Source organism: Esox lucius, chromosome 13 (genome assembly GCF_011004845.1).
Source record: "Esox lucius isolate fEsoLuc1 chromosome 13, fEsoLuc1.pri, whole genome shotgun sequence".
Classification (NCBI taxonomy): domain Eukaryota; kingdom Metazoa; phylum Chordata; class Actinopteri; order Esociformes; family Esocidae; genus Esox; species Esox lucius.
This window is the reverse complement of record NC_047581.1, coordinates 23,625,675-23,650,691: the sequence shown is the minus strand read 5'-3', so window position 1 is coordinate 23,650,691 and position 25,017 is coordinate 23,625,675. Positions and strand designations below refer to the sequence as shown.

At 40.6% G+C, this 25,017-nt stretch overlaps 1 protein-coding gene across 5 annotated transcripts; it reads left to right on the top strand.

The window, feature by feature from the left end:
* Positions 1–4,018: 4,018 nt before the first annotated feature.
* On the top strand, positions 4,019–24,767 carry tango2 (transport and golgi organization 2 homolog (Drosophila)). Of its 5 annotated transcripts, none has more exons than XM_010876582.5 (9): positions 4,019–4,126; positions 5,979–6,097; positions 12,031–12,119; positions 15,064–15,183; positions 16,539–16,656; positions 22,291–22,358; positions 22,520–22,667; positions 23,300–23,404; positions 24,373–24,767. In XM_010876582.5, exons 2-9 carry the CDS (start codon positions 6,042–6,044, stop codon positions 24,491–24,493), a joined length of 825 nt encoding a protein of 274 aa, XP_010874884.1. In that variant the 5' UTR covers positions 4,019–4,126; positions 5,979–6,041; the 3' UTR covers positions 24,494–24,767. The 5 variants fall into 5 exon arrangements, with proteins under 5 accessions (XP_010874884.1, XP_010874883.1, XP_010874882.1 ...); XM_010876581.5 differs by having other exon boundaries at positions 22,517–22,667; XM_010876580.4 differs by lacking the exon at positions 4,019–4,126 and adding an exon at positions 4,133–4,275.
* The last annotated feature ends 250 nt before the right edge of the window (positions 24,768–25,017 follow it).

The window sequence follows — 25,017 nt, the reverse complement described above, 5'->3', positions numbered from 1 at the left end:
GTTTCCACTTCACCTCCTCAAGTCTCTACATCTGCGGTTCATCTCCTCATTGGCTTGCTGTTAAATATCCTGGTTTGCCTTCCACTCATCATCAGATCATTGGTGTTCACTCCCCGGTAGTTACCTTCGCGTGACCCTTGTGTCCTGTGGATGGGGACATTGTCATCCTGGAAGAGACCACTCCCATCAGGATAGAAGTGTTTCACAGTAGCATAAAGGTGATCTCAGAATAACTTTGTAATGATTTGCAGTGACCTTCCCCTCTAAGTGGACAAGTGGACCCAAACCATTCCAGGAAAATGCCCCCCATAGCATAACAGAGCCAGTCGGACCCCCTCACTGTAGGGATCAAGTATTCAGGCTAGTACCGTTCTCTTAGAGTACCCCACACTCCTGCACTCTGCTACCCGTCGAGAATATGGTTAAGGATGACTTATCAGGCAAGATCACTTTTTTCCACATCTCTGTAGACCAGTGACTATGGTTTTTGCGCCACTGAACGCTTAACGTGCATTTGTCTTTGTAATGAGGGGTTTATGTACTGTAAACCTGCTATAACCCTACAATGATATCCATAATATCACTCTCTGTAGTTCTTGACAGACACTTCTTGCTGACAGTCTGATCACGTCATGCACTGACATTCTCAGTTACCTGGGAGAGTTACTCAGAAATGCACAAGCATTAGAATCAGTGAATATGCGTTATGGTCATTGAAGACAACTATTTCCAACCCTTTTTACTGATGTCTTTGCTTTCGATCTGAATGCAGATGTATATTCAGTCACAGTTCCTACTGAAACACCAACCAGTTGAGCAGTCTTTGCTACTGAAGCTCCTGCCATCCATGCCTGAATAATGAACCCTCTTTCAAAGTCACTTAGGTTCTTTCCTTTTGCTACCTTGATCCATAATCGAGGCCTGCTCTGCAATTTGTATACATGCCACAGAGCATGATAGGATGTTAATTGCAAAACTTGTATCATGCAGTACACCTGTATGGAAGCATCTGCATTCATTATGTTCCTCCACTCATTTATTCATGTTTTTCCTTTAATTTGTCACCTGTCTGTGTATATATAGAAACTTTTATGCTTTATTCAATGAAGAGAGTGGTAAAAAAAATTTTTTGGGAAGGGTGTTAACTCATGATGCAGCAGTATATGTGCACCTGTGGCAGCACTTTAGACCACTTGACCAACCCAGGCCATAAAGACTTAGTTTCAAAATGTCACATTATTCAGTTAGGTTTTATTATTTTTCTTAGATGGGGAGAAAGGGGATGACACTGGGCATGAGACAATAGGGCTGACACAAATGAGATAGCGTTCATTTATCCCATAGACATTTTGAAAGCATTGCTTCCAAACGTTGAATGAGCACACACCTATGTGGTGAACCATGATTCTCTCGTCTTTTCACTTAACGAAAAAGTCAGTTATCATCACGTATATTGAGAGTTTTGAATGAATGTCATTCACGAATGAAAGAAAAACAAACATTGTTTTGCCATGAAATTAAATAGCTTTGGCACTGTAAAGTTAATCTTCAGTCTCATTAGCAACTGCTCAATTCTTATGACTATTCCAAGTAGTAAGTTAGCCTATTACTGGCTAATTAGCTGTTAAACCGGCCAGTGGCAAAAAGCCATACAGTTCACAGATGCTGTTTGTGATGGAGGTTAACTTAATAAGAAACATTAGTCAGTTCAACACAATGCTTAATGGTGAAAGCAAAATATTAAAACTTGGCGTTGTTAATGTGTGACAAAATGATCTAATGTCGAGATGCTATACCAACACCATGGCCTAGTGGCTAAAGACCATACTTCTCTGGGAGAAGTTCATGGGGTTCATGGGGTTCCTATTCTGGTAAAAATAATTTTTTCACCGTCAAACGTTCACCATGTAGATCTTTTTTATCCATTAAACCGCAGTGTTATTATAAACAAACAACCATTTTACGTCCCCAAACCGAATCTTGGAAAGAGGGGTTGGAGTGTTTAAGATAAACTGTGGATGATATGTGACCATTATGATCTGAGGGCCAGATTGGAAATTTTGCCAGGACGCCATGGTTAATTCCTCTAATCTAACAATGCCATGGGATCATTAGTGACCACACACAGTCTGGGACAACCATTTCATATTCCATATGAACAATTGCACTCTAAAGGGCTGCCTTGGGACATTGGAATTTGATCTTGAGACCAGAGGAATACTGCACCCAACTAACCTTCCAACACCACCAGCAGCATTTGGTCTCCCATCCAGGGTTGGAGCAAGACAGAGCCCACTTTAGATCCAGCAGTGGGATACTTCTTAGGAAGACAAGCTGTCCAGTCTGCGGTTTAGAGATCGAAGAACAGGCCAATCGTTGGTTGGGGAACACCCACACCATTCCAACATAAGAAAACATGATTTTAACATACTTATACAATACATCCTATTTTGGATGAACAATTATTTCACTAAAATTGTATGTCATTATACATTATAAATTATTTTTTGTAAAACAAGATTTGTCATATTCAAAACATTTTTAAGCCACAAGCTGTCAGTATTTAGGGCCAGTATTCCAGATACAGATTAAGCCTAGGGGGGAAAAAATCAAAGTCAGTGGAGAACTCTGTTGAACTTAATTTTTCAGTCCTAGACTAAGATAAATCTGTGTGCACAAAATAAATATTTCCATTGTATTCAAGTTATGGCGAGCCCAAATCCTTTTCCTAAACTTTACCTTATTTTCCTAACCTGTTGCTCTTGTTATCCTTGACTGGTCATCCTTGATTGACCGCCAAGATCTTACATTAACTATCTGTTTTGCTTGTTTTTCTTGTGACCTTCTCCTCATATAAAGTTATTTGAGACTGTTAAAAAACCTCTATAGAAGTGTCACATATTATTATTCACATGCAATGTTGTTTATTCCTAACTGGTGACAAGAATTCCCTTAATCTGTTACATTATTTCTCCTAACTTGCTATGTTAATTTTCCTAACCTGCTGTGTTAGTCCTAACCTTCTATGTTAGATTTATTTTAACCTTATTTCTCTTAACATGTTATGTAAATTCTCCTAACCTGCTTTAAAAAAATATTCCTGAAATATCATTTTATGGTACAGCAAAAGAAACAGAAAAGAGCACCATCTAACACACAAGTTTAACACACACATACAGCACACACATGCCTACCAGACATGGTTTTACTAGATACTGTATAATGAGTTGTTGGTGATCAAGACAACACATTTTCATAGCTTGGTCTTACATTGACTTAGAGTATATTGATTTCAAGAAGCAAAGTAGAGGGAAAGATAGCAAGCAGAGAGAGGTTACCTTATTTGGGAATATTTAAAAGTATTATTATCTAGTGAACTAGGTACCAGCCGTGCCTATATATCACTATGCATGTTGGATATATTTGTCCTGGATGTGTGAGAGCACAATCCTCAATAATGTGCTGGGCTATCTTCACCCACTGAAGGGCCCCTGCGGTCAAGTGTGGATCTTTTGTATACTAGGCTGTGATGCAGCTAGTCAGGATGCTCATGTACAGGAAGCAATATTATTTGGAGGAACCAAGGTGAAATGCCAAATTGCTCTAGTTATCACAGGAGTAGAGTCGCTGTTGCACCTCTTGTACACTGGTGACAGTGATGGACAATGGCCAGTCCTAAGATATGTGGACACAGACGATTTAAAACTGTTCACTCTACACAGCATCTGTGAATATGGATGGGGGCTTGTTAGTCCCCACTGAAACCTTGTGCACTGAATGAAGCCATAATGGCCTATTCATTCGGACACATCTTCTATTCAACTCTATGCATTAGGGCCGCGTAAACCCGCTATGTATCATGGATTCATTGTGTCTGACTGATCTGCAAGACATAATGAGTGGTTATTTATGGTGCGTGGTGATTTGTAACTCATTGTATCGCCATTGTCTTCCCAGACTTTTTGATGCTCTCGAACACGGCCACAAAATATGGGGTCAGTATCCGCCAATCACCGTATGTGTTGCTGGAGGAGATGGTGCCGTCATAGCGGATGCACCATAGATATTAGCTTTGTGTCTATGGGTGTACGCTATTTACCCCCGGAATGGTCTGGGACCGCACACGGTAAGTGTTAGCATTAGTTTATGGACATTTAAAGAACAGTGCAGGTCTAGCCTACTATTGTAGGAAGCTAGATTTAAATGCACCCCGTATAAGAGACGAGTATTTTGTTGTTACCCAACTCTAATTAATACAGTATGTCTTCAGTTCAGGTATCACGTGAGTATTTATTTTACTCTTCGCTTTACTCAAAGTAGCTACTGTAGTTTAATATTCGTGTTTATTGTTATTTATTTTGTAATGGGTTGCAGAAGCTAAAGGTTGTGGTAGCTAATCTACTGCTGGCAAATACGTGTATACCTATACTGGCCTTGCTTCTAGGTCTTTGTTCTACTGACCTAGCTAGGTAGCTCGTTCCTTTGTTTACCTAAACCTAGCTCCTTGGCGTATCTGCCCTGCTGGTGGGAGATAGTTAGATACTAGTTGTCTGGTTCATAGCGGTCTTTGAGCAAACGTATTTACTACAATGACTGTTCTTAGCATCAACAGACTTAGTTGTTTATAGGCGTTTCTGACCCCGTCCTCAGATCGAACGTTTGGGTTCTCCTTGCTATACTTAGCTGGCTAATGTTGTTTGCAATTAAGAATAACACCAGCGGTCTCTGCGCGACTCCTCTCTACTCAAGCCAGTATCTGCTGTAGTGCTGAGTTAGAACGAGTGCTTGCACAGTAGCACTGTGGTGACAGTTGAGTTTTATTAATCTGCTGATGGGTCAAAGTTCATCTTTTCACGCCATGTTGCCCCTACCTAATCACATCGCTATCAAGCAACCTGCCACGGACACAAATTACGGCTTGTCATCAACTTTACTTTTCCTTATTGAATATTGCAAGATTAGACTACGACTTCGATGAGGTTAGGGTCTTAGTAACCCTAGAAAGCTTGCACAGTTATAGGACAGTTGTATGTACAGTAATTTAAACCAGTAACTATATATTTCACTTGAATACTCTCAATATTTTCTCAATACTTTCATCTGCTAGTTGATATATTTACATTTTATTTTCCAAATATAGTTCCAAATTATGTTTCAACCCTTTTGAATCAGGGTTGTATGATATGCTAATCTATTCATTGTGTTGTGATGTGCATATACAACGGTAATCAGGATTCAAACCATCCAGTTTATAATAGACTATACCACAGGTATAACAAAACATTTACTGATCTGTTTGCATCGGTAATTGGTTTATAATAAGGCATCTTTGGTGTCTGTGGTATATTGCCACTCTGCTTTTCTGAAATCACATGCTATCACCCAGACCAGTCCTATGGGCCTTCGTTTGACAAAACCTGGACTGTGCCTTTATTCAGCCAAACACATTTATTTGCATAAAAAATTATATATATTTGGTGGAATTAATACACCCCTGGACCACTGCCCAGTCATATGTTTAACAGGGTGCGTGTTGGAAGGAAGGAAATAGGTTTTGCCCAGAACAGAGCAGCATGTCTGTCTTTTAAATTTACACAGAAAGCTATCATCAATAACATGTCAATCTCTCCTGGCTGCAAGTTGAGTGACTGCATCAGTACTTGTTTTTAAAGAAGTGTTGAAGGTACCAAACTGTCTATTTAATTAAAGGGGCCAAATGAAAGATTTTGTACTTTACTACTAGCATAAATACCAACATAAATGACCAGAAGACATCTACAGTTACTGTTTCAAAAAAGTTTATCTTCAAAATGATTTGCAATTACATTTTGTATTGTGTACAATGTTTTCATGTTTTAGTGTTTCAACTCTGTGTGGATGCCAGGAAGAGTAGCTGCTGCCTTTCCAAATGCTAATTGGGATCTTAATAAATATCACGAATACCTTAACTTCACATTACTCTTCTTTTTGCTGTGCAGCCCTCAACATGTCCATACACTGAAAGTGTCTTTACCAAGTGTAAGAGAGCATCCCCCACCCCCATGTGTATCATCTTCTTCAAGTTTGACCCTCGGCCTGCATCCAAAAACGCCTACAGGTAAGGCCTCTTTCTCCTTTATTTTACCAGTGCCACACCTTCCATCCTGCAAACACAAGGGACGTTCCTTGCTCTCTTCATAAACTTGTGAATAAAAAATGATCTGCATCCTTCCAAGGCATTTGGAGATGCTACACCTCAGCATTCGCCTGTTGGGTGTTCTACACAAAGCAGAATTCTAAGCAATAATAAAAAAACACAGGGAATCAATTTTGCTTTTTTCCTGGAAGTCTTAATGTTAACCTATATCTGAACGGTATTATTACTTTTCACTTACACAGTTTCAGTGAAACTGAACAAGTGGCTTGACTTCAGATTCCTTCAAAGCTTCCCATTTTGGTCATACGCTCTGCAGAATACCATGTGCCAATCCGCTAACCTTTCCTCAAGTCACTGCTGATTTCTCAGTGAAGGTCCTTGCGGGCAGAGACCAGTGGTAGAGAAGTCGATGCAATTTTAAGCTCTGCTTATAATAATCCCCTGGGCTCTGTGGAGCTTTCCCTACCTGGTCAAGGTGGATCTCTGCCTTTGCCTCTGGGAGATTGCCCTAGCTTAAGCTCTTCACAATGGAGGTGTGTGAACAGTGACTCATTCTGTACCCATGGGATATTTCTAACCTATAGGCCTAGCATCCTCATTGTGGTTGAATTGAGTGCATGAAACCTAGGTCGAGGTTATGTCAACGAGTTTAATGGCAAAAGAAAAAGAGCTACATTTCTGTTGTTTTACTGGTCCTCCATGCACTCAGTGCCCCATCTCTGCCTGTCATATCTGCAAGCCAACATTCCCCAAAACATTTGACCTTTTTAAATAGTTGAATTATTTCATTTTCCAGAAGGTGTGGTTTATTTACCTCTGAGTGTGCATTCTTTGGTAATGCCTTGGAGAGCCTTTGGCTTCCTACCAAAAATCTTACCACTGACCTACACAAGCCAAACGATACAACTACAGTAATAGTTAATACAGACTCCAAAAATAATTTGTACAACTGTAAATTGATTAACTGACATTTAGCATTCCAGTTTTAAGCATTTTTCTCCTTAAATTATCACTACGTAGTTGTTGTGTGCTATGCCGCTGTTCGTAAGCTTATTACACTCATATGTATCTATAATATTCTACCAATTGCTGCTAGTTTACACCTATGTATATTACTGCCATACTTTCCAAACTGCTGCTTGTATACAGTGTTATGTATATTTTTCCTTTATTATTATTTCTCTGAATATATATTTTTGCTTATATATTCTTCTTAACTCTCACTATGTTGTTGTCAGGTGCCAGGTCACAAGATTTTAATTGTGCAGGATGACGCTGTGTTGTTCTGTGCATTAGACAAAATAACCTTGAAACTTGAACAACAGCCACGATTTAGCCATTGCTCAATAAATACAGGGAAAACACTCCAGTTAGAATAATTTATTGCATCACCATTAAATTGCAAGTTCTTTTCCTTGCAATGTGTGGCAAACTTTCATGGATGGTATGTGTCTTGCTAAATATTAATCTTTCCTCATCTGTCAAATGAAAAATATTGTCATTCTCTAAAGTGGCACCCCCTTTGCATAGTTCTGGCTTTTTGGTTTTCTTGTTGTTTCTGTCCTTGTGCTACCTAAAGGCTCAGATGTTACTGTATGGATGGTCTGTTCACTCTGCTATGTAGAATCATAAGCATTTTTTTTTTTTTCTGGGACAGCATAGTTGACTCTTGGCACACATGTCCCCACAACTGGCTTTGCATTATTTCAAACCTCTGTAAGATGAATTTAATTGTCATCCCTTTGACCTATGACCCCAGCAGGGCAACCTGTATGCCTCAGGTTGTTTGCTTCTGGGATGGACATAGTGGAAAACAGATGTTCTGGGTGTTCAGTGTGTCTTCATTGAGCATGAAGGATGTGTAATGGCATTGCACCACTCCGAATGAATTTATCTGGGAACAGTGTGCACTGGCAGAATTAAACAATGGAACTAAAGATAAAGTGTAGGACTACATGGAATATTTTTTTGTTCACATTTTGCATGCCTTTTTTGTAGGCCCAACCATTTATTTTATAAATGGAGAAAGTGCCTACAGTATTTTAAGTTAATGGTGTCTCTGTGACATTCAATATTGGCTTCTGACAAACCTCAAATCGCACGCAGGTCCTACTGTGCAAGCCCACCTGTCCTCCAATGCCATAGATCAACCACACATGACCACTTCTGCTTCCTCAGCATACTCTTATAGGTCAGCAAAATGGGGAAGAACCCCCACCCCCAAATAATATGTACTAGTGCACACGCAAAGTTAGCTGAACAGTAATGTCACCAAATCATGCACTGTTGCCTTCCAGAATTGACAGTTGTGCAGTGCTAGTGAAAAGACTGTAGAGACAAATGTCAAAATGTAGCATAAGCAATAGCAATGATGTAGTCTGTCAGAGTTTTGCATTAAGGCCCTTTTGTTGTAAAAGAAACGTCAACATGACCTTAAGTTTTGGTGACTGTCTTTCTATAGTCCTAGGTTTCACATTTAATTAATGAAAGTATTCAACTGCACTAGGTTTGGGTGTAAGAAATGCTTATACACTGCTCAAAAAAATGAAGGGAACACTTAAATCACACATCGGGTCTCGATGAAGGAAATATATTAAAGATCACAGTCTTTACTGTACATTGTAATTCGTTGAGAACTAAGTGACATAACAACGGTCAATGAGAACCAAAATCACCTGGATTCAAACTCGCACCAAAAATTTAAGTAAACATTTGAAATCACAGGCTGTTCCAACTTGCGTGAATTTCATCACAGAAACTCATAATGTCACTCCGTAGTGTGTTTGGGCCCCACGGGCCTGTATGCACTCCTGACAACGTCTGGGCATACTCCTATATGGGACGGCGGATGGTGTCCTGGGGATCTCCTCCCAGACCTGGATTAGGGCATCAGTGAGCTCCAGGACAGTCTGTGGCGCTACTTGGTGGTGTTGGATGCACCGATACATAATGTCCCAGGGGTTCTCAATTGGATGCAGGTCTGGAGAACGTGAGGGCCAGTCAATGGTAATCAATGCCTTTGTCATCCAGGAACTGCCTACACACTCTGGCCACATGATGTTGCAGGGCAGCATAAAGTTCACCACGGCATCTCCAGACTCTTTCATGTCTGTCACATGCTCAGTGTGAACCTGCTCTCATCTGTTTAGAGAACGGGGTGCCAATGGTGGACCAGCCATATCTGGTGTTCTCTGCACGGTGCTGGGCTGTGAGCATTTCATAGGGCTCTGCCTGTGCTCTTGTTCCTCCTCTCAAAAGGAGCAGATACCAGTCCTGCTGCTGGGTTGATGCCATTCTATGGCCCTGTCTATCTCTCCTCGTGTTACCGCCAGTCTCCTGGTATCTCCTTCATGCTCTTGAGACTGCACTGGGAGACACTGCAAACCGTCTTGGGAAAGGCACGTATGGATGTGCCATCCTGGAGGAGCTGGGCTGCCTGTGCAACTTGAATGGGCTTCAGGTGCCGTCTCATGCTACCAGTAGGACACTAGCGAAAAACAAAACTAGAGAAGAATCAGTGAGGAAGGATAAGGACAGAGCAATTGTCTGTGGCCTCCACCTGGAAAACCATTCCCTTTTCGGGGTTGTCTTGCTTTTGTCTCTCCAGTGCACCTGTTGTCACCTGTTTATTCGAACGTGTATTCGAACCAGCCGCATTTCACTTATTGGCATTACGCAGTAACCGCTAGGCTGTAACCAGCAGGCTATTTACCGCTGCAAAGGATGTCATTCTTGCTGTAAGTAAGGCTCACCTGCCTCCATGGAAACAGTGAGCAGCGTACGTAGCAGTGGAGATTTAAACGTCCCTCTGCTCAAGTCACTGGCATCGGCAATCAATTCAAGGCTATTCAGCAATTCATTCTCATAATGAGGTTCTGTCTATCCGGTTTGTGGAATGGAGAAATCTTCCTCAGCTGAGCTGAGTGTGTAAGACAGCTATTGTAACATATATAGAGTGTGGGGGGGTTCATGTCATTATTGCCCACCCATGTGAGAGCAATGTTTTATGGGTACTATAGTCTGCAACCCTGGTGTGAGGAGGAATTTCTTTAGTTAAACGCCTAATCATTAATATAATTGTCCACCCATTTGAATTCTGCTGCCAGATACTTGTGGCAATAAATGATCTTGTCCAAATTTTTGATGAGGAGGTGCCCACAGAGGTCCTATTGCTCTAGAGCATTGCTTTTTGTCCTGTGGTCTGCCCATTTGGTTTATTTTGTTGTTTTATCCCCAGAATAATAGTTGTCAGTATTCAAGTTTTTATTATTATTATTGTTTATAATAATGGGCATGTATTTATTACTTTTACTGTTTAAAGGTGCCCTATGCAGCATTTTCCATTTAAAATATCCGATAGTAAGCCTTAGATACCATCAGTTAACGTTAAAAAACAGTCTCTGGCAGGGGGTCAGGACTGACATTATTCCCAGTGGCATGGTTGCAAGTAAAACCTAGACAGCAGGGACGTTCGTAGGCTTGTACTTCCTTGAAGGTGTGTGAGGTGAAGGCCAATGACAAGCTTTGTTTTGGTTCATGTAGTCTAAACTGAACACTCCAGAAATAAAATAAAAATATGGTAGCAACGCGAGCATAAGAGGGTACATTTTGCATTTGATGGCAAGAGCTGAAGTTTGTCTTAACAGTGATGTGGAGTTGGCCATCTTTCTACTTGACAAGTAGGTTAAATGACCTCGTTTAGCTAGTTGGCTAGATAGTCGGGGAAATCTGTGTGTAAGTTACTAGATTGATGATGACGGAGAAACAATAATAATATGTAAAAAGTCATTTCATGTTCTTTTTTATTCTATTGGTATGAGCGCATATATTTTTGAGGAAGGTTTCTCCAAAGTCTTTAGTCGAGACAATAAGCTAACGAGCTAAGTTGTGTCTGAGCAAACACTCCTTGATTCCATTTCTTACTGGAAAATAGTGTTCGAACCAATATAAAAACTCACTGCCAATAGGTGGTGTTAAGTGGCATGGGGCACTTTTAAATAAGTTATCATAGTAATCTTTGTCTTTGCGAATGTTGACCTCAGTCTTTTCACAGTTCATTCAACAGCTTTTGTGAACAGAAAGGATCTAGATCAGTGCTTCCAAAAACCTGTCAGTTGAAGGCAGCCCTATAATGTCTATCCACTTTACTGAATACATCTGATACTGGCCCCTTGTCTTTAACAACCTCTGTGTGTCTCAAATGGCCCATTGGGCCACTGTAGCCTGTTTTCCCCACTGTTAAGAATTTGATGTGAATGTGGTAGTGTGGGGGGCCTAAAGAACCCATGTCCGGTGGTGTCTGATGGAGATAATCAGCATGGGTTGTAATGTTATTGAGGTTCATGACAAAGCTGAGGCCTCACCTATGTCCCAGACTAGTCTATTATGTTGTATGCTACCTTTGACTTGAGCCTAGTGAACTGCTCAAAAGGACTGCACTACATGGGGAATAGGGTGATTTGCAGTGACTGCAAAGAAGGGTTCTCGTGTTACGTGGAGATGGGGTGCACTAACAGCAAGGAACCTGACAATCAGGGAACATGCAACCTCAGCCAGAAGTCAGGTCTTTCTCTCTTCCATGTATTTACTCAAGTGTTCAGAAGCAAATTACTATGCAGTCTGCCTCCCAAATGGCTTCCTCTTTCCTTCTTACTTTTGACCTGAGTTTTATTATCCCTGGTCAAAGGTAGTGCACCAGATAAGGAATAGGGTGCCATTTTAGCTGCAGACACCCTCCCAGGGCTCAGTCTTTTTCGATTAAAGAAACAAGACCTGAAGCATATAAATATGTCAAGATGGATACCACCACTAGGGTATGGTGCTAAAGAACATTACTGTAAGTGATCTACCATGGACTCGCAACTCTGTTCCTTGCTCTCTCTCTTTTCCTTCAGGCTAATTTTGGCTGCAAACAGAGATGAATTCTACAACAGGCCAACAAAAGCTGCCGACTTTTGGGCGAGCAACAGCGAGATCCTCAGTGGTAAGTATCTGCACTTGATGTTGAAGTGGCATAAACACTGTAGGGCAAGAGAGACCATGCTGGAGAGGAGTCCATTCTGTCAGTGCAAAATATATAATCACAAACATCCCACTCTTCTAGAATGCATTCATGAGACCCATTACTTTCCATGTCAACAGTCCGATTTTTGAATTAAGCTGTTGAATGTACAGAGAATCCCAGTGAATTATTCCATTCTTTATGAAGCAGGTAGCCCAGGCCTCCTAGGTGGCATACAACAATGGCCACGTGCCATATTACTTCCTGATTGGAAAAGCAGTGTGGGGGCGGGGCAGAATGGCTTGGTGCACTGGGAGGAAGACTTTACTGCAATCACCAGCTGACCTGAATATGTTGGGATTTGTTGTAATGAGACAGGGCAGTACATATGACTTAAAAGACCATTTCAATTCCTTGAGTTAAGACTGTTAAACACTAAAGGGTGGCAGGCTAAGACAGTGTAAGGGTCATCTGAGTCATTCCTTTCATTTCCTCTCCCTTCTCACAAGGGACTAGGATGTGCTGAACAGCGTCTTTTCATAGTATTAGATAAAAAAAAATTACGACTTTTTTTTTATCTCACAGGCTATACTTTTATTTATAGCTTATTTTAATGTGTAATATTTTCAAAAAAATCTGGAGGGTATAGCATTGGTTTGGGAAGTATGAGTCAAGGGTTAGTTTTTATGCTGGCCTGGAATTGATTTGTTTATGAGGCTTTTGTTATTCATATAATTGTCACGTCCGTTGCCTTTGAATTACATGGTACTGTTCAAGCATGGGGCCTTTCTGGACCCTGCATTCAACTACCTGTAATTGAATGATGTCTCCCAGTCAGATGCACAATTCAGCTCAGCTAAGAAATCAATCATTCTTCTCCCTGTTGTCTCGTCCTTTGGTCAGTGATGTTAGAAATATCTGTCTTTGTTGATGATACCTTTCTCTCAGTGAGTGTCAGACTATACAGAATCGGCGTGGGGATACTTAGTGCAAGTGGCTTGTAAAAGTGGCATTGACTTTGCAGGCAAGTTCATCACAGCTTCAGTTGATTTAAACTTGTTACTACTGTCTAATAGTAAAGAGGGCTATTTACAGGAGTCTGCAATATGTTTTCTAGACAATTCAAAATTTAGGATGGTCAACCTTTTGTTTAATTTTTGTTTGGTATGTGTATGACCTCATTAATACCCCATTGAAACAGAAGGTCATGGATGACCGCTTAGAGTTCGTAAGGACTCAGATGAACTTGAAATACACTGCTCAAAAAAAGTAAGGGAACATGTAATCATCACAATATAACACCAAGTTAATTAAACTTCAGGAATATCAATCTGTCCAGTCCTTATCCCTACTGACTGATTATTCTCTAGTTTTGTTCACTGCTGGTAGCATGAGGCTGTACCTGCAGCCCATTCAGGTTGCACATGTAGTCCAGCTCCTTCAGGATGGCACATCCATATGTGCCGTTGCAAGAAGCTTTGCTGTGTCTCCCAGGACAGTCTCAAGATCGTGGAGGAGAGACCAGGAGACGGGCCATTACACGAGGAGAGCTGGACAGGGCCATAGAAGGAGATCAACCCAGCAGCAGGACCACTGCCAGAGCCCTATGAAATTTCTACAAATTGACCTCCAGTGGGCTACTGGTGTGCATGTTTCTGACCAAACTGTCAGAAACAGGCTCTATGAGGTTGGCATGAGGGCCTGACGTCCTCAAGTGGGCCCTGTGCTCACAGCCCAGCACCGTGCAGCTCGATTGGCATTCGCCATAAAACACCAGAATTCGCACGTCCGTCATTGGCACCCCGTTCTCTTCACAGATGAGAGCAGGTTCACACTGAGCACGTGACAGACATGAAAGAGTCTGGAGATGCCGTGGTGAACGTTATACTGCAACATCGTCCCACACGACCGGTTTGGCGGTGGGTCAGTGATTGTCTGGGGAATGTCATGGAATTACTTCAACTGATGAATTCTTAATTCTATAAATGTGTAAAGGTGTTACTGGTTAAAGTATTGAGTCCCCATGTTTAGATAAGAAATGGAATGTTGGAAAGGGGGATCTGGTCTGGTTATTTGTTTATGGTCTCTGGTTATTTGTTCATGGTCATCATTGAATGGTATCAGTAGATCATTGTGTCCTCCATTAATCTGTTTATCTGTTTAAACCATCAAGTGTATCTGTGCTGTGTCCAGATGGTATGTGGCCTTGAAGTGGTTGCCTATGGTGTCCTTAGTTCCCTGGGATAAGGTGGGAGGACAGCCTGCCCTTTTGGGTAAAACCTAAGTATTGATGGAACAAAGGGAACATGTATTGTTGACATAGGACAGCTGTGCAGTGTCTTACTACACCCCTTTTACTGTATAAGTACTGATGATTGTTCTGTGTTACTTTAGAGATGTTTCACGTTTTTGCTCTGTATGCTTTGATATCTCTCTCTATTTGCTAATAAACTGTTAATTGTGCCAAGAGAATTTTGTCTCGGTACCTACTTCCTATAGGGTTCTATTGGATGGAATTATGGGAGGGATGCCTTATAGGAGGCATGGGCATAGGTCGCACAGACCTCCAGGTGCTAGCCAACGGTACCCTGACTGCTGTTAGATTCATCGAGACCCGGTTGTTTGATTTCAGTGTTCCCATTGAAATACTCAGCTCAAATAAATTAAGGGAAGTCTAGATTTGGTTGAGAGCAACTTCTAGGGTTACCAATATTTCTACTTGAATTATAGTTTAGATTGCTCTAATGTTTAGTGTTAAACCAAGCAATATGGACCCCATCTTTAATATGGGGTCAAATACTTCTCTCACTGGTCTAAACGTGTTGCTCTATTTTCAGACAGCGGTGATTAAATGGAATACATCTGGTGTGGCTGTTTTGTGAGTGCTACAGACATGATGTGTAATATGGTGAATGTGTGTTGTCAGGGCTGGACTTGGAGGAAGGGAAAGAAGGTGGATCATGGCTGGGGATCAACAAGAAGGGCAAGCTGGCTGCGCTGACCAATTACCTGGAAGGAAGGCCCAATCCTGACTTACAAGGAAGAGGTGGGAACAATGAATGATGAAAATCATCAATAAATCAACATGATGTCTGTTTTATTTCCCTTAAATCTTTTTCTCCCAGAAAGCCTAAAGCCACAGCAATTAAATTGTATTCTTATTTTGTATGGATTCGTTCACAAGCACCACAATATCTAGTGTCATTCACCCACCAAGTGTGTGGTGAGTGTGCGCTTCAGTTGCTCTCCATTGTCAGTCCATATCACAGCTGTCCACTGCAGATGCTCATCTCCCTGAGGGAAGCATGTTTCTTTAATAGCAGCTTTCTAATGTGTTTACTTTCTTGAAGGCCTTTTTTAACACTTCTAGCTGAAGGGCAGGTCCTGATCCTGGGTGGCAGTCTGTCCTTTCACCGCTAACTCACTGTGCTAAATAACATGGAAACCATTTAAGATGTCATTGTCCAGTGTGTCAAATTGTACTTCATATCCGACATGCTACATCCGACATCAGATTTTATAAAATGTATTTAGTATTTACTTGACATGTTATTCACATTGAGATATTTTACAGTAGACCTGGATCAGTAAAGATGATTGTGTGGAAATGATCTTAAATATTTTGGTTTCCACTAATGAGCTAGCAATAAATTCACACAATCCACATTCCAATTATAGTTTAAGCATTTTTGCTGGACCGTGTACAGTGGGGAGAACAAGTATTTGATACACTGCTGATTTTGCAGGTTTTCCAACTTACAAAGCAAGTAGAAGTCTGTAATTTTTATCATAGGTACACTTCAACTGTGAGAGACTGAATCTTAAACATAAATCCAGAAAATCACACTATGATTTTTAAACAATTAATTTACATTTTATTGCATGACATTTGATCACCTCCGGCTTTCCGGCTCTCACAGACCTGTTCGTTTTTCTTTAAGAAGACCTCCTGTTCTCCCCTCATTACCTGTATTCTACATGCTTTGTAAGTGGGAAAACCTGCAAAATCAGCAGGTTATCAAATACTTGTTCTCCCCGATGCAAGTGGAGCTGGCCTAGAAGAGCGAATGTCTCTTACTGAGTGACTGACCCCTTGTTAAATAGCGTAGTGGTTAGAGAAGCGGCCCTGTAAACGATAGTCTTATAAGTATCTCTTCTGTGACATTACATGTTCAGTGTGTTTTTATCTATAGAACATCACATTCATAGCTTTCATAGTACATTCATGATCATACCTATGATGGTACATGATTACATTCAGCATACATACATGATTATCTTATGTTACGTGTTACATTTCACCAAAGTATAGCTAAATCTGTCTTGTTACAAAATCAGCCAGACAACTGATTAAAGTAGTGTTACTATGTTCGTTTGTCTATCATGCATTTTGTGTTCTAGGGTTCCTTGTGTCCAACTTTCTGACAGACCAGAGCCAGGACAGCTTATCCTACCTGAAGAAGGTGTCATTTGAGGGACATCTGTACAACGGCTTCAACCTCTTGACAGCGGAGTTCAAGTGAGTTAAGGGTTTGGGCTGACTGATCAGGTGGCGTGATCTGGACTTGATGGAGCTTTGAGCAAAACTAAAGGCCATGGTCTGTGTTCATTCTTTTGGCAGGGTTGATTTATATTTCGGTTGAGGCTTGGCCATACTCATCAATACATCAGTGCCCACCTCCAGCATTGATCCCCCCCCCCCCTTTTTTTTGTGTAGGATTTTGACAGTTAAGCCACAGTCCAGACATACTGGCCTAATCTCAAATGGAGCATTCACCTAATGCCCCTAGTTTAGCTCTGAGTTTTTTCCACCTGGCCTTTAAGACCTTGAGAATTTACCTTTTTTGATATAGCATATATTCCTTTTTAGACCTCCGTGTTGTGCTCCTAGTGGATTTTACATTAGCCATACAGGTCTGTTACCATGTGTTGTCTTTGCTCCAGTCTCTTATGGGACTGTTTGAGGATGGATCAGGTAGGATAGTGCCTTATCTCCAGGGTCCATCAGACTGAATAAAAGACATTAGCTACAGCCACCTGCTCTCTCTCTCCTCCTGTCTCTATCCAAACACATACTGTGGAGCTGAAGAAAACCTTATTAGAATTCTCAAAGAACACCTGTTAATAGTTTTTTATTTTCCTTTCTGACTTGTGAGGGATAGTCATAAAGTCTGAGATTCTTTGATGAAATGTTTAATATAGATAACTTTCCCCCTTTCTTTTTTGTCTCGCTCTCTGCAGCATACAGGAGGGATTTAATTTGATGGCCTTCTGGTGTAGAATAGATGGGGGGGGGTGGGTGGGTGGGACCCACTAGGAAAAAATCAAAGTGGGAACAGGGCTTTATAGAAACGCCATTGGCATGGCAACAGGGTTCTACTAGGTCTCATTTTGGACGTTGGGGTTTCAGGAACAACTTCTCCCACTTCATGCTGGGGATTGGCAGGGTTTTCCCCTGTGGAACAAGAGGTCCTGATGCATGTATCCTGCTAAACATGGCCTAGGGAAGGAACAGCAGCTCTCACTTGTTTAATCCCTTTAGTAGTCGTCTTTGTTGTTTCCAGGTATTGTTCTTTCTCCAAATCTGTTTGTTTTTAGTTTTACTATTTAAATGCATTGTGTTTATCATAGCTGGGAGATCACAGCTTAGCTTGTAAAGTTATTGAGAAATGCAAAGGACCTCATTAAGACCAGGAGTTCATTTAAGTGTGTGTGCCCTGCTGCCCTAATGGCAAGATACTGCCACCAGATACGTGCACACAAAATGAGATGGTAGCCCAGAGAGCAACAACTGTGTGTTGGATGTATGCTCTGGCCTGGCCAATCATCTGCATCCAAAATCACTCCATCCTTCTGTCTGCCTACGCCCATGGGGCCTCCTGTAGACCCACAACAAGATGTGTGGATGTAGACAGATAGTATGCCTCTCTACACAACACACAAACAAACAGACAAGGCAGCGGATGGGACTATAATGTATTTGTTTGCAAAGCTTTTTAATAAACAGGCTCATTACAGAGCTATTAGTTCCTCGTCTGCACAATGAAACCACAGTGATGTGTGTTGGTTAGAAATAACCCAGAGGACATATTGTTTGTTTTGAGGCTGCTCTGTATCCATGGATACACATTTTAAAATTAGTGGATTTCTCATCCATCCAATGATATAATGATGTTATGATATTGTGTAATAGGACAAGACGTGTGGAGGCCATTTCAAAGATGCAGTGTTTCTTCCTGTTGTATATTGTGGATCGTCATTGGGATGCAGTAATGGGATAAGCACTTTCATCACAGCTGAATATAAATGGTAACTGCTCTGTATTTGGGAAGTTGACGTGATAGTTTTTGTCTCCATGGACAATATGTATAAATATAAGAATACTGTGGCTTGGGTTTTTCTCCACATGTTCTCCTTTACTTATTCCACATTTTGTTGTCATGATTTATTTTTTGTTGTCCTACACACAATATCCCATAATGACAGAGGGAAAAAAATGTGTGGAAAGTTGTGCCAATTTATTGAAAATAAAAAACTGAAGTATTAAGGCCCTTTTTCACCCCAGTCTTAAGTCCTGTGTGCTCTGGATCAGATTTTGTTCAAGTACCTCTCAGTATTTTGCTCTGTTCATCCTTTACTTGATTCTGAACATTGTCCCAGTCCACATTCTCTGTATCCCCACAGCATGATGGTCCCACTACCATACTTCACCTTTTTTTTGTCAGATGTAGCACTTGGCATTCAGGCATAGTAGTTAGATTTCTGGTCTCATCAGAGAATCTTTATCCACATGCTCTCAAAGCCATTTGTCAAACTCCAGTTGGCACATGCCATTCCTTTTACTCAGGACTGGCTTCTGTCTAATCATACTTCCATAAAGGCCTGGTTAATGGAGTGCTGATTGAGGTGGTTGTCCTGGAAGTTCTCCCACCTCTGCAGAAGAACTCAGAAACTCTGTTTGATTGGCCATTTGGTTCTTGGTCAGCTCATGTTTATCTAATAAATCAGGTCTTTATTTTGCTCCTTTCCCAATTTTCGAAGTCCCATTCATGATTTTGACCTTACCTGCAATACTACCACAGCAGGTTAGAGAAATCCACTTTAATCCCTTTGGCATAATGGTGTAGATGTGCTTGGAGGCTGTGACTTAGACTAGTGTTCCAATTGGCCCTACTATGTGTTTATTTAGAGAGAGACATTTGTGTTTACCCAAAAGAAAAAAAAAAAAAAAAATATATATATATATATATATATATATATATATATATATATATATATAAATGTACTGGAAGAATTGCACCAGAATTGATGTCAAAATCATGGTATTTTTTTACACTCTTGGGAGTTTGCTAGCTTTTGTGATTACAAAACAATTGCTGCTTATAATGGTTGCTCATTAAAAGAAGAGCTTGATATTGTGAACGTTCTTAATATTGTTTCGCAAACAGTGTCCCTTTAATGAAAGTAACCTCAAACCTCCTTTTGGCCTAAATCTTCTGTCTGCTCTTTTTACTTTTATCTGCTAGCAAGCAATTTTATAAATGATGTATACCTGGCAACACCTGTTCAAAACCGTGTTGAAAAAAGTTTGGTTTATTTCAATGGCTGAGGAATATATACCTTTGAATAGTGACGTGCCAGTTCGTCAACGTTAATGCCCTTAGGATACTTGAGAAAGGATTGTGTATTGTTGGTGTTAGCTGTCTGGATGAGCCTGTGTCTTTTGCTTGTTATTGTAGCCAATATCAAGGCAAATAAGGCACAGTACACTTGGCTGCACGCACCTTTCTTTTGCTAGTCACACTGCCAAAACAAGTGCGCTAAATTGCTAATACAAGAATGTTGCCCCTGTCTGTTTAGCAAGATACAACCCTGTGCAGTTGCACGCGCAACTTGCAAAAACAAGCAAACCCCTTCATCTTCATTTTTGGGAATTGGATCAAAAGACCTGGAGCTATTCCAGTAACGACGGGGGCTGAAGCCCAGGCCTAACAACGCCACAGGCAGTGACTACCTGCATCTTTGTTTGTTGTAGCATTTCAACATAGCCAAGCAGCAATCTATAATCTAATAAACATCCCACTTTTCTAGTGTGTTTATTTATTCAAGTCTGTGTGGTGGTAGATTGTCACTTTAATAAACAGACTCTATCATCTCATGACATCCCAGATTGCGATGCCATAGTATACATCCTCAAAACGGTTTAGAAAGTGTGTTGTGTTTGCGTGGTCTGTGGTAGCTTTTGGTAAGCTTTTGTTTTTTGTTTTTAAAAAGAATTAGTGGTTTAGTTTGGAGCTGCATTACTCCATTGGTATTCTGTGGTGTATGGGCTATTTAATTTCTGGAAGCAGTTGTAGTCCCTGGGCTAAGCTCTGTATTTACAGCATTGAATGCCACTTAAGTGACCATGTCTTAATATTAGTTTAGCATTTTATTTGCAAATATGCAGGTAACACAATGAATCACCCCTGCATCGCTTTACCTTTTACTACTGCTGTCTAACTTAACAAAGTTGTATAGAATTTTGAGTGCTCGATATTTGAGTTGATCTGAGACATTCGATTATTTCAAAGAACCAGACCTTACCGCTCAGGCTCAGCTGAAGTGGACTTAGCTACCCCCTGCAGTAGAACTGGTGAGTTTTACATATTCACATCGAAGCATCTGGAAATACCCTTTACCCTATCTGTCTGAGATATCCTGCTACCTCCGGAGTCAATTTAATTCCCACCACAGACTGCACAAGTAGCCATTGTGCTTCTGGGTGAGACTATTGAGCCTAGACCTCAATCTGTCCAAACAGTGTGTCACACTGTGTGTTTGTTTGGGTTGGGACTGAGAGTGATCTACACAAATAGCTCCATCTCCCCACTGCACACTGAGCCCATAGCACCATCTGGACACCTCAGCAGGGTTGCATTTTTATATACAATTTTGGGGAGGTGTTGTTATCAAGCAGTGGAGCTGCAAAATATTGTCCATGGAAGAGAACATGCAAAGACGTGGTGGTTATGTGTCATTACTGTTGTTACAGACATTCACATTTCAGAATGTTTCCTTCTGGTTTGGCTTTGGTTGACGCCCAACATTGATTATTTTTGTATTTTGTTTTCAGATGGTGTGGTGTTAACAAAATAGCTTTCATCATTTTCCAAAAGCCTTTTTACTAGCTCACTGGGCCAGCTGCCCCTGGACATTTTACACCACATGAGAAACCCTAAGATAAACAGACAGGTACCCTTTGCACAGGAGCTGCACCTTTTATTTCTGGGATTTGTTTCCTATTGTGGCGTAAACAAATTTACAAGGTTGGACAGCAGACAGGCAAATTAGTTTGTAATTAATTGAAAGAGAGAACCATTTAGCAGACAGCGGAACTCCTAATGTCAGACATATTTGATCCTGTCTGTCCCTTGGTCCTCTGCTATTTGCAGATGGTATTATCAACTGGGTCTTAATCTCACACCTAGGGAGTAATCTTCTCTCCTCATAGCTTTTTAGATTAAGCTTGGCTCAGAGATGGAAACAAAAGCATCAAAGGCTTGACAGTTTTCAAACTTTTGATCTTGGCAGCTGACTCAACAGATCACAGCCATGACCGGTAGCTGGGTATTGTGGTCTGGAGTGGTCAGACATTTTTCAACAGCGGAAAGGAATTTGGATGTTTATGCACAGTTGCACTCGACACCACATTGCCTGATTATGCTAATGATGGCTGTCAGGAACTGACAAAGCAATTAATTTACTTTCAAAACGCTTGTTTTAATTACAATTAATTCAGTTCTATCTGCTGCAGTTGAGATATGCAGTGATATTCCTAAAAGGAGGATTTTTGTCAGGTAAAGAATGTAAAGGTCCAGTTAGACAGTAGGATTTGAATTACTTTTGTATTATGTTTGTATTTTTATTTTTTATAAAACATCGAATTGGATTTTATTGCTACAATTCACATTTTCATTTTTACTTGGCATTACATTTGCTGTAACTTGCTAACAAATTGAGAAGCTCTGTAAATTGCGGCTCAGCAAATTGCATAACACTCTGCTCAATTATGAAACCACAGATGATTTTGAATGACCCTCAGAATTCAGCAGAACTTCAGACCATTATCAACATTAATTCATAATTACCTCACTCATTGTGTCCAACACAGGGCCAAAGAAGACACTGTGTGTTACTATGGAAACAGAGGCAGCACCGAACCCGTCCGTCTTAATCCAGGTTTGTGTGTGGAATTGTCTTTGCATGTACTACTGTCATTATATAGAAGCCATTCTTTTGACTGATAAGATGCCTCTGTATTTGAGTGTGTGCTTTAGTAGTAATGTAAAAGGAATATCAGTTTTTTTTTTAGCAATGTTGTGTGTCTGCCGCTCCAGCAGGAATCTATGGTTTGAGTAACTCGTTGTTGGATACCCCATGGAGAAAGATGCAGCATGGAAAGAGACTATTTACCAGCGTAGTGAACCAGACGCTGCCCCGTGACAGCCTGGTCCAGGACCTGCTCAGTGTCCTCAACAACCAGGAACTGTGAGTTCACCACACAGTTCACTCCATATCTATAACACATGGTACTCATGACACTGTGCCAGAACACTACCCACCCCACTCTGTCACACCTCACACACCAGTTAGGTTTCCATTTTGACCCAGTCAGTGTGGCACAGGCCATGGCTGAATTTACATACTGTGTACCTGAGTACTCATTGTTCCAAAGATATTTGGTGTTAACAAACATCAGTGTGGCCTAAAGGGTGAACAGTTTGTTACCAAGGCTATGAATATGCTTGGTTATTAGAAGTTTGAAAGTATCACGCAGACATTCAACATGGGAAATGAACATTGAGTAGGACTGAGAGAAAGTAATCATGTCGACTTCATTGCTAAGCTTTTAGTCCGTGAACTTTTGTTTTCCTAACAGCACCTACCTTTCTCTCTTCATAGGTTTGTACATAATGTATTGCTGAGATGTGTTGTAGTAAATAACTCCCAAAGTTGAAACTTTTTGTTTAATAAAACTGTTCTTTTCAGGATGCAGTTATTGTTTTTTATACCCTTGGTAGCACAGAAGTCCTATTAACGAATGTTACTTTTTATTTTGGTTCCAATCCTGAAGCATTTAAAGTCAAAGTTGTTTGTTTCTTTTCCCCGTTATATTTCAGGAACACCCCTGACCCGGCCCAAGAGAGCCAGGGTAAAGGCTACAGCCACCACATGCTCCGGGCTCTGTCCTCTGTGTGTGTACGCTCCGAGTATTACGGCACGAGGTCAGAGTCCTTCCGCTCCCTGACACCAAGTACAGTATAGAGTCATAGACATTCTCATGACATTCTCATGACATTCTCTCTAATGTGGCGTCTGTGTTTTAGAAGTTCTCCATCTCAGTACTGTTGTTTGTCATGACAGGGCTGTGCTGGCAGAGTTATATTCCTAGGGTACAAAGGAAAATTGAAACAGTTGGTTCACCAGTTTATGGTTTTATTCATGAGTACACACAGAGACAAACAGCAATATGTTTTGAAATGAAAATCTTGTTTCTAACTTTACACATTTATGTAGCCAATACCTCTCTAAGTCTTTAGCTACATTAGGATTGTGACCTATAAAGTTGTGAAAAGGTACACCCACTGGATAGCTGTCTTATTTGCACATGAGTATCTGTACTAAAGTTAGTACAACCCTACCACTACCATGACATTAAACTGCTGAATTTAGGATCAGGAGCACCAAAACGGGTGTTGATCGAAATTTGGTCTGGTTTGGTGTTCACCATATGGGTGTTTGTAGTATCATATCATGCCAAAATCAAAAGACCTTTCCAAGGACCTCAGAAGAAATATTATTGGTCCCCATGTGTCTGGTAGGGTTACAAAGCCATTTCCAAACAAATCAAAGTATCATTCCACTGTCCAACTATCATGTTGCAACAGGACAATGGTCAGAAATACACCAGCAAAGCTACAACAAAGTTACCCAAAAAGAAGGAACAGAGAGTTATGGTATGGCACAGTTGATGCAGTGCTGTAAAGAGTCTGCAAAAATGTCCTATTGTCAATGTATGAAGTTATTTCAGCCAATGTCAGGGCTGTATACAGAAAAGTATTTCTGTAGATTTTTTGATGGTATAATGCTTCTCATTTGTTGTTTGTTTATCATGATATTTGGAATGCCTAAGCCTCTGATCTGGTTTCATCCCTCTTATTTCTTTTATGTTTTGTGTCTCGGCCTGTTTTAGGACCAATACCATAATCCTCATAGATACAGCAGGGAATGTGACCTTCACAGAACGAACCATGCTTGACTGTGATATCAGCCGATGGAGCACAAGTTCTTTCCAGTTCAAACTCCAGGACTAGGGACTACAACATGGGGGCTCAGTATGGGAACCACACTTTGTGCCTTTCTGCATCCTGCGTCGTCTTCACATACATGAAGATTGGTTTTACACTTAAGGTGGTGGGAGGTGCAGCGAAATATTGGCACTTTGGAAAGATGGATTGATTGCACTTTTCAAGTAATTGTCTTTGGAAAATATATTTTTGCTTTGCTTTGTATATGTCTGTGAATTGATAAAAATCAGCCATGTGTGTTATTTAATCCTAAATCTTATTAAAGTACATGCTATTCTTATTTTATTGTTCATTTTATTAAAATATGATTTGGAATTGTGTGGGTTACATTTGTTTTGCCAAATAACACTTTTTAAATATACCTTACCAGTATTTAAAGTAGACTTTTTTTTCAGAACCGGCTTGCTGAGGAAGAGAACGTAAAGTGTTTTCTGTCTTTTCTGGGTCAGACTGCCTTCTTGGAATGTTTTTTCTGTGTAACTGCTAACCCTCGTAGAGACAGTTGCAGCCATCAATAATCCATATAAATC

Coding starts and splice junctions, on each gene's coding strand:
- tango2 (XM_010876579.4), top strand. Junction 16,657..22,290: donor CTCTTGACAGCGGAGTTCAA/GTGAGTTAAGGG, acceptor TGTCCAACACAG/GGCCAAAGAAGACACTGTGT. Junction 22,359..22,516: donor ACCCGTCCGTCTTAATCCAG/GTTTGTGTGTGG, acceptor CTGCCGCTCCAG/CAGGAATCTATGGTTTGAGT.